We start from the raw sequence: 10,723 nt of genomic DNA on the forward strand, positions 1-10,723 counted from the left end.
GGTGAGTGGGCCTAGCGCGAACTTCATGCATGTACGTGAAAGAGCGCTTCAATCTCCCTGAGACAGCTTCAGGAAACCTCATCCCGCCCATGGATGAGGTTTCCTAAAAAGTGCAAAGGCCGCCTGGCATTTTCGCCTGCCCACCAACAGTAAGGTTGGATGGGCAGCATAACTTTAAAATTAATTACTTTTTTAATGGCCTTAATAGGCCTTTCAATTGTCGGCGGGCGTGCTGTCAACTCCAGCGCAAGCTTGCCGAACGAGATATCGCAGATGCTCATCTGACGTCATTGCGCGTCATTTTACAATGCAGTAAGGTAGCTAGGAGTTTGTCTGTCTAACTGAAGCAAGGTAAAACTGAAGCAGGGAACCATAGCATGTTCATTACTTTTGTATTATACTATAATTTCTCCGGTCCGGAAATTTATTTTTCGGAAACACCAGTTGCCCAGAATTTTTTGGACCAGACCCAAGCAACTCACGGACTCAGTACCTCATACTTTGGGAGTGGAAACATGGACGATACAGTATATGGATAAGTAAAACAATTTTTATTACGGCTTTATAATTACCATCACTGTTTTATGTTTCAGGTAAATATTTTTATCTAGGCATCCTGACACCATTCTATAATCCAGTAAATTCCAAAATCCAGAAATGACTTGATCCCAAGCATTTTGGACTGGAGAGGTTACAGTATATAAAGCAAAGATGAGTGATACTGATTGGATTCATTAAATTCAATCAGCTTTGAATATTCATTTGAAGCATTATTAATAATTAATATCTAGCTTTATCTCACCAGGTATTGATCTGATCTATTTTTAAAAATATTGGAAAGGTTTGAGGGGGCCGTGTGCAAAAGGCACAATTGTCAAGGTCACAAGGGGTAATCACTGTTGCAGCTCTGGATTAAGCTATAAATGGGTAATGGGCAGTGCGAGTCTCCTTTGATACAGAAGAGCTTTAACATCCACTTAGGAGTTAGTGATCCACTGAACCCAAAAAGGTATCTACGGAAGATCTTTCATTCAAACTAATTGTCATGTAATATTACTGTTGCCAAAATGTTTTACATTAATCACCATCGTGTAACCACTAAATTCTAATGAAAAATTAACCCATAAGATCACTTTTGGCCCTTTATGGCACCTGGGAAATAATAACATAGCATTGTTTTTTATTTCATGGTACAGTATTGTGGGTGTTATCTTACTGTGCAGTTACATTACACTGACAATATGGATTCGGCATGTTAAACTAATGTCTCAAATAGTTGACCCAGCTAACTTTGAAATCTTTTTGAAACTATTCAATATTTTTAGGTGTAGCACAAGTTTAGTAGCTCCAACAGCAACGTGCATTTTTATAGCATCTTTAATGTAGTAAAATGTCCCAAGGCACTTCTCAGGAGGTTTAATCAAACAAAATTTGGCATCAAGCCAACTAAAATATATTAGAACAGATGGAAGTTTGGTCAAAGAGTTAGGTTTTAATAGCGTCTTAAAAGAAGAGAGAGAGGCAGAGAGATTTAGGAAGGAATTCCAGAGCTTTAAGGCCTAAGTAGCTGAAAGTACAGTTGCTAATGGTAGAGCGATTAAAATAGGTGATGCACAAAAAGTCAGAATTGTAGAGGAGCGCTTTTCAGAGTCAAATCTCACATCAAGCTTGTGAACTTTAGTTTTAGTAGAGACTAATGTTCCTTTGATATTGATATAGTATTTCAGGAACAGTGGAAACAATTTTGGCAAATGTCTTTGTGTTTCAGGCCTTGATAGAACAAAGCTGATAAATCTTGCCTATTTTCTGGGCAGTGACTACACTGAGGGGATTCCTGGTGTGGGTTACGTAACAGCAATGGAACTCCTGAATGAATTCCTTGGACCTGGACTGGAACCTCTTATTCATATTCGGTAGGATATAATATACTTATGATTCATCGCAGTTCCTATCCTGCTGACTTTTTATGGTCAACAATATGCAGATGGAATGTGAATATGATAAGACCATTTGGCCCTTTCAGTTCATTCCTTCCGTTGTCAGCATAACATTTACCTTACCGTGATATGTTTTTAATCTCATGAGGAAAGTGAGTAACAATTCCAAAGAAGTAAACTCTGTGAAATTTGTTGTTGAGCTCTCTAAAGTTAACTTAGGAAATTCCAGTTTACTAAGCTAACATTGCAACCTACTTTATTCAGCCTTGACCAGTTGCAATCCACAGACAACATCCCTGCAAGATTGGCATAGTTACACTTCATTATGCATTTGATCATCTATGTCTATATTTATCATTGTAACCTGCAGTTTTTAGTATGTATGAAATGGAACGATGTGAAACCAACTGAACAATTATCATTATCGCTACTCCCAATGCGGTCTCCTCTACATTGGAGAGACCAACCGCAGACTGGGTGACCGCTTTGCGGAATACCTTCGGTCTGTCTGCAAGCATGACCCAGACCTCCCTGTCGCTTGCCATTTCAACACACCACCCTGCTCTCATGCCCACATGTCCGTCCTTGGCCTGCTGCAATGCTCCAGTGAAGCTCAATGCAAACTGGAGGAACAGCACCTCATCTTCCAACTAGACATCCAGACTTAACATTGAGTTCAACTTCAGGTCATGAACTCTCTCCTCCATCCCCACCCCCTTTCTGATCCCCCTGTTTCCAATAATTTATAATTTTTAATATATTCTTTTCCCACCTATTTTTAAATTTATTTCGATCTACCGTTTTATCTCCACCTTTTAGCCCATTTTGACCCCTTCCCCCCCACCTCACCCCCACTAGGGCTATCTGTCACTTGCTTGTCCTGCTTTCTACCCTTAATGTCACCATTAGCACATTCTTTAGATAATATCACCACCGTCAATGCCGCTTTGTCCTTTTGTCTATGACATCTTTGGCAATCTCTTCTTTGCCTCCACCTATCACTGGCCTTCTATCCAGCTCTACCTGTCCCACCCCCCCTCAACCAGCTTATATTTCACTTTATTTCTATATTTCCTTAGTTCTGATGAAGAGTCATACGGACTTGAAATGTTAACTGTATTCCTCTCCGCAGATGCTGTCAGACCTGCTGAGTTTTTCCAGCTATTTTTGTTTTTGTTTCAGATTTCCAGCATTCGCAGTATTTTGCTTTTATCTTTATCGTGCGCTAGGTATAAATAACATTCTGATCTTGCAATTGGACAATTCGTATGTTTTTCCAAATTATTAATCTTATAAACTAGAGGCTGTGGAAAATATCACTACATTGTTCCTAATCCTTCAGTCCTCATGACAAATGGCATTCTACAGCTATCTCCTGTCAACTGTAATAGTTGGGACAATCTTCAATAAATCCAGTTTGTTTCAGTAGTGTATTCTGAAGATAGCATGTATAAATGCAAATTAATTGTCTTCTGCAGTACAGATCATAAACTAGGACTTACATACATTGTGCTGATTTCATATTCAGATCATGTGGCAGAACTGACCATTTAGATTTGAAAGCTTAGAATTTAAAGTTTTATTTCTGTGCAGAACCCAATGTTGAAGTTCAAAAGTACAATGTTTTTTGTAATGATCCAATAAAGTCTCAGAACAAAAAATACATATTAATTCTATGCTGTGCCAAGCATATAAATAGTAAAATGGTGGTATTTAGGGAATTTACACATGGGGGCAGGGTGCATGGTTGAGGTACTAAATGAGAATTTAGCATCTTCTTACTTGGTAAAGACAGATGCAGCTGAAGTCATAGTGAATGAGGAGATGGTTGAGACACTGGATGGGCTAAAAATTGATAAAGAAGAATATTAGGTAGGCTGGTTGGACTTAAATGTTGTTAAATCGCCAGGACCAAATGAGATACATCAACGGATATTGAGAGAAGTAAGAGTAGAAATTACAGAGGAATTGGCCATAATTTTCCAATCCTCCTTAGATTACAGGGGTGGTGCCAGAGGACTGGAGAATTGTAAATGTTGCACCCTTCAAGAAAGGATGTAAGAATAAGCTCAGTAACTACAGGCCAATCAGTTTAACCTCGGTGATGGGGAAGCTTTTAGAAGTGCTAATCCAGGACAATATTAACAGTCACTTGGGCAAATGTGAATTAATTAAGGAAAACCAGCATGGATTTATTAAGAAAAGATCCTGTTTAACTAACGTGATTGAGTTTTTCGATGTGGTGTACATGGATTTCCAAAAGTGATTTGATGAAGTGCCACATATCAGGCTTGTGAGCAAAGTTAGAAATTATGGAATAAAACGGACAGAAGCAGCATGGATACAAAATTAGTTGAGTGACAGAAATCAGAGAGTGTGGTGAATGGTTGTTTGTTGGACTGGAGAAAGATCTGTAGTGGAGTTTCCCAGGGGTCGGTGTTAGAACCACAGCCTTTTTTGATGTATATTAATGACCTAGACTTGGATGTGGTGGTGTGCTGCAGCTCACTTGGGGAATCCTAGTTGCTGTGGCAAAATGCACTTTTATATGCATAAAGTAGTTTGGATCTATAGATAGTGATGGTAGAGGCTCCAACTTTCTTTCCATTACATGGCTGATCAGGAATCTCCCTTGAAATGTGTTAGAAGGATTTTCAAGCTGATACTCCCTGGCTCCACTAGAAAGCAACTTCCCTGGCCATCAGGTCCTGGGTGGGCCTCAAATCCAGAGTTTCTGGCTCAGAGGCAGGGATGTTACCCACTGTGCCACAAGACTTCCCCAGACTTGGATGCACAGGGCACAATTTCAAGATTTGTGAATGAGAAAACTTGGAAGTATTGTGAACTGTGAGGAGGACAATGTTAAACTTCAGGAGGACATAGACAGGCTGGTGGAATAGGTGGATATGTGGCGAAATTTAATGCAGTTAAGTGTGAAGTGATTCATTTTGGTAGGAAGAACAAGGAGAGGCAATTATTTATTTATATATAATAGTTTACGTATACATAATAGTTTACATATAATATATATATTTATATACATAATATTTTTATATTACATGGAATATTACATATTTATATTACATGAAAATATGTTTTAAACATATCTGCAAGTATATATTCTAGATTTATGGGTTAGTTCTATGAAAAAGCTATGTTTTTAAAGGAGTGTTAAACATAGGGTTACTAAATGACTTGTCTTTCAGAGACTGGTGGTCTGAAGCTCAGAGAAATAAAAAACTGCGAGATAATCCCAATGATACTAAAGTGAAGAAAAAGCTGCGACACCTAGACATTTACCCTGGTTTTCCAAATCCAGCTGTGGCAGAAGAATATCTGAAACCAGTTGTAGATGAATCTAAAGTATCACTCTCCTGGGGTAGGCCAGACCTGGATGAGATCAGGGAATATCCTTTTGTAGAAAAATGTAATAAAAATAAAGTAGGATTTTATTATTTTTTCAGCATAAATATAATTTTATTGACCATATTTGTCAAATTAGTTATCTGCTATTTTATTCTCCATGCAAAATATTATAAATATTGTATGTTCTTTTCTATTAAGCGAGTTCTTCAAGCACCCCTGATAGAACTGAATGATGAAGAATATAGTGGCATTATTATATCAATATAGCGACACCCATTGCCCAGCTGGGTGTAATGACCCTAGCATGATATTCTTATCTATCTAATAGTGGTCAGAGAATCCCTGCAATACCTTCTCTTCCTACTCCTTGCACTGTTACTCCACTGTTCTACTATCAATCATCAGCAAAGTGATGGATTGTGTTGTCAACAGTGCTATCAAGCAGCACTTGCATAGTAATAACCTGCTCACTGATGCTCGTTTGGGCTCCACCGGGGCCACTCAGCTCCTCACCTCATTGCTGCCTTGGTCCAAACATGGACAAAAGAGCTGAACTCAAGAGATGAGGTGAGAGTGACTTCCCTTGACATCAAGGCAGCGTTTGACCAAGTATAGCATCAAGGAGCCCTAGCAAAACTGAAGTCAATGGGATTCGAGGGGAAAAATCTCCACTATTTGGAGTCATACTAAGCATAAAGGAAGATGGTTGAGGTTGTTGGAGGTCAATCATCTCAGTCCCATGATATAGCTGTGGGGGTTCCTCGGGATAGTGTGCTAGACCCAACCATCTTCAGCTGCTTCAACAATGACCTTACCTCCATCATACGGTCAGAAGTTGGGGATGTTTTCTGATGATTGCACAATGTTCAGTACCATTCGCAACTCCTCAGGTACTGAAGCAGTCCATGTCCATATGCAGCAAGACCTGGACAACAATCCACCAAAAACATGCCCTTCAAGGGCACGTAAAATGCAGTCCCTGGTCTGAGCTTGTATGGAAGCTTCTGGAACTGTTTTTTCTTTAAAATGAACACTGATGAACTGTTAAAATGGCTGCCGTGGAGGTCAGGTGTCATTTGCTTATTTAGCACAGACTATCAAGCTTCCAGAAAGTTCTGAATTCAATAACCATGGGTGGGGACTCCCCTGGAATGAGCATATCAATATGAATGTTATCTGTGGAATTCATGCCTACCATTGTTTGAAGCTTACATAAAACACAGAGTCAATGGACTCCAATATCTTCAGGTTTGCAATTCAACAAAGGAAAGCTGATGAGACCAGTTGACCACAAATGTGAAAGCCCACCACCTACCTCCTTTAGTATATCAATGGCCTTATAGCTTTAAGCCATTCTGGGTGGACAATGGCCATTGACTACATGAATAAAACTTACTTCTTATACTGAGGTCCTTTATTATCCCAAGACCCAGAAGGGACCGGGGTCGACTGTAGAAAAACACCTAAAAGATAACAGAGGAAGGCTGTGTCATCCTTGTCTTTCAGAACCATCTGTCATCAGCCAGTCTGGGAACCAGACTCTGAAACTAGCTGCAAGTCATCAAGCAGCCAAAGTTATTAACACATTCCAGTTTCAAAATTCACCTGAGAACCAACCTCCTAGATATTCGACTGCAGGAAACTTCACAACCTGCTATGAACACTTTGCATTACAACTTTAAATCATTGAATCCATTCAAGAAGCCACAGGCCTGCTGAGTGGGAGACCATAAATCATTAATCAGAGACTGAATGAACTAATCTGTAAAAGTGCATTATCTTTATCTGTGCCCAATCTTTGTATATATGCACATGCATGAGACCGAGTGTGTGACATAGCGTTACTTCGGGGTAAGTGCGTGAGAGTAAATAACCTTTATTTTAAACTCACAAAAGCTTGCTGCTGAATGATTTAATTGGAATACACACTCCGAAGGGTGAGAAAAGATACACCTCTTTCCATATAAAACAAACTGATTATGGACAGTAAGAGAGCAAATACATTATGTCCATTACAAGTCCCAAACACAAATTAGTATCAGAATAGCCAATCAAACTTAAGCTGGAAAAGATTCTAAGCTGAAAAAATGAAATATTAAACAGATCACAGCTACTAAGTCCTTTTGGTTAACTCCTGCATTAATAATTTGTCACATTCACACAACTGTTTATAATATTTGACGCTCACGTGTACATCATTTGTGTTTTTTTCTCACTTTGTAAAATATATCTTTAACTTTTGGCAAATTTTGTGAGAACCGTTTTGGCTGGACCAGTAAGAAGACTGATGAAGTTCTTTTACCTGTAATGAAGCAACTCAATACCCACCAGGTATGACATAACTGAACTGTGATAAGCATTTAATTGTAGGGAGTCACTTTCAGGACATTTGAATACAAGTATTAAATACTTAGGATCTATAAGTCAGCTAAGTTTTTAATGAAACTCAAAAGGGACCATGTGTCACAATAAGTCACAACACAATTCTGTGCCACTATTCTGCTTTCTAATCCATTGCTGAAATATAAGACCCTTTCCCTGATGGTGTCTAAGCGAAATAGATTTGAGGGCCTTTAATGTAGGCAATTGCAATACACATCTTCCCCACAAAGCGTAAACATTGGATTAGAAAAGCTGTTTCCTCCAAGGTACACTAATATTTTTTAAAATTCCAACATTTGGAAATATTTAAATGTTGGATCTCCAACATTGTGGTAGAAACATTAAGACATACATTTGACTATATATGTAATCGGATTCAATTTGAAGAATTTATTCAAGAAATATAAAAATGTAGAAATTTGTGGCACTAATAACAAAAGCAATGGATACGCTGGACTCCCAACCAGAATGGTGTGAATGTAGTTGCATGCTACAGTCCAGTTTGTCTCAGTTGGCTACCTTGTGTTCACTGTCAGCTAGGTTCCAAGTGAGATTTCATTTGGAGTACAAATGTCTATCTCAAGGGGAGAAAATGCTGCCATATGCATCTGTAATTTTATATTTTGACTTGTTTTAGAAACTTAAGCTTCATGCTCATTCTTTTCTCAAATGATTTTCCCTTTTATTGTATTCAAACCTTTTTCACTAAGACACTATTAATATAGTTTTTTTTTGTGGCCTTGTTCTATACACTTATTTCTCTTGCAGTCCCAGCTACGTATTGATTCCTTCTTCAGAATGGAACAACATGAGAAGCAAGCAATAAAAAGCCAAAGGCTTCGCAGGGCTGTTACTTGTATGTTGAGGAAAGAACAAGAACCTTTAACAGAGGCAGAAGAAACCACAGCTATAACAGAAGCAGCTACTAATTCGGCAATAGAAGGGAAGGACCAGGGAACAGCATCAGGAATCAAAGGCAAATCAAATAATTCCCAAATACAGCACAGAAAAAGGAAGCAAACACAGAAATCTGCAGAACCACCTTCTGGAGGAGGATTTATTGAATCCATAAAGTTATCTAAAATGTCTGATGACTCTGCAGTGGATGACTCTGCAGTGGATGATTCTGAAGTTAAGTCAAAACAATATTCCAAAGTGATGAGTTTGAATAGAAAAACTCCAGAGAAGCAGAAGAAAGATGGAAGAGATAAAACTAAAGACAGAACTGCCAATATGAGCAGCAGCTCAAGTGATGAGAGTGGTGATAGTATTTTGGTAACGGCTAGACCTGTGTTTGAAAAGAGAGGAAAGGTTAAAGGACTTAAAACAAAACAAAGAAAAAATTTGAGAAATTAAATTCCAGTGGCACTTTCTACAATTCTAATTATTTGAAGCCAAATTTACAACTGGTACTTAAACCTCATGTCTTAAAATGCAAATATTTAGAGGTTTGTCTTCATACAAAATACTTGCATCTTCTGTGAATTCAAGGTTACATAGAGTAGTGACCAGACAGGCTAAAATCTTGTTCATAAATTGCTTTAAAGCATCTAGAAGTTGCTCAATTAGTTAAATTTATTCCAGTTTGTCCCCGGAGTACAGCTTGGAAACATTTTTGCAGTGCTAAAATTATCTGAGCTGTTGACTAAATACCATTGGATTGAAAGCTACCATTATGAGTCAGTGGTTATTTTTATGTCTCCACAACTGAGTGCAAAAAATAATGAATTTATTTTACAGTAAAAGTGTAGATTAAAGATTTTTTTAGGCTCTACAGAGAAAATCATGTGAGCAACAAGCTCTAACTTTGAATAAATATGTGAAAATGTATGTGTATATCACACGCATTCCAAAAAACATTACAGGGAATGTTGTTTATGGGGGAAGCTGATGAATTGTTTGGATACTAAAATAAGCTCATTATGTAATGGAATTTGTTAAAACACTTGTCACGCTCTTAATAAGCCCATTAAAATGATTAGTTGTTTTTAATATGATGGATAGCAGACAAGAACTCCTTTCTCAGTCTAGGATCTCACTGCCAATCTTCATATGTCTAATTGTCAAGTACCAAAGAAATATTTTGAACTTTAATTTTATCAGTTCCAGGATCTTGGGAACATAGGAAGAAGAATAGGTCAATTATCGTATCGAGTATTAATCATAATGAATTGTAAATAAGTAATAATGTACTAATAAATGTAATGCATTTGGGACTCCCTTCAGGCATTGGAACTTCCATGAATTTCCCAAAACTGATCCAATGCAAGTATATTATCTTCGAAACATCAAATATGATGAAATCAGCTGTAATTCTTATTTAAAAAGAAACATATCTCTTCTTCATTATACCTAAGGAATATATTATTCTTGATTGAAGGAGCAGACTGCCTGTCAAACTTGTTGTTAAACCATTTACCAGGTTTGTAGGAATAGGTTAGGTTAACTCACTTGCACTTTCTCATTTATAGAACTGTCTCATCTCCACCAGGTAATGCCCATTGATGGCCTGATTAACACAGCAGGTCAACCTGTATAATTGCGGATATAAACCTATAACTCAGCATTCTGGTTTAAGGCATAAAGTTGATGGTGGTTTAGTCTGATACAGAACAAACCAGTACCTGATGCGTGTTAAAGCAACTGTGTCTGTCTAGTAACCATGCAAACTATGTGGTTCCTGTCGCACGTGAATATGTTCAGGTCACAAATAGTTGGGTACAGGATGTATCTGATTTGATAAAGCCTGAGACCAGGAGCATGGGTTGAGATGCAGAGGCCGGATCAAAGGCAGGTGTGCTGGCAATTTTGCACTACCAACCAGTATGCTGGTTTACCAATATGTTCCCACCTCCAGCATATTTTCATGGAGGCAATTTTGGAGGGAGGGTGACAATTGCCTGCTGGCCAGCAGTAGGTAGCCATTAAAGCCAATTAAAATGCATGTTGAGGTCACTCTTCGGCACCTCTGGTTTTTTCAAGATGGCTGGTGGGCCCCTTGCCGAGGCCAAACTGATGGATGGAGGTTCCCCCTCCAC

The 10,723-nt window shown here is 38.3% G+C and overlaps 1 protein-coding gene across 2 annotated transcripts in view; it reads left to right on the top strand.

The window, feature by feature from the left end:
• Positions 1-9,906, top strand: part of ercc5 (excision repair cross-complementation group 5) — a 58,601-nt gene extending 48,695 nt beyond the window's left edge. For both annotated transcript variants that reach the window (XM_078545839.1, XM_078545838.1), the window contains exons 13-16: positions 1,769-1,913; positions 5,144-5,354; positions 7,560-7,634; positions 8,454-9,906. In XM_078545839.1, the coding sequence (XP_078401965.1) occupies positions 1,769-1,913; positions 5,144-5,354; positions 7,560-7,634; positions 8,454-9,041 (1,019 nt within the window). In that variant the 3' untranslated portion in view covers positions 9,042-9,906. The remainder of the gene's footprint in view (positions 1-1,768; positions 1,914-5,143; positions 5,355-7,559; positions 7,635-8,453) is intronic.
• The last annotated feature ends 817 nt before the right edge of the window (positions 9,907-10,723 follow it).

Source organism: Cetorhinus maximus, chromosome 7 (genome assembly GCF_964194155.1).
Source record: "Cetorhinus maximus chromosome 7, sCetMax3.hap1.1, whole genome shotgun sequence".
NCBI lineage: Eukaryota > Metazoa > Chordata > Chondrichthyes > Lamniformes > Cetorhinidae > Cetorhinus > Cetorhinus maximus.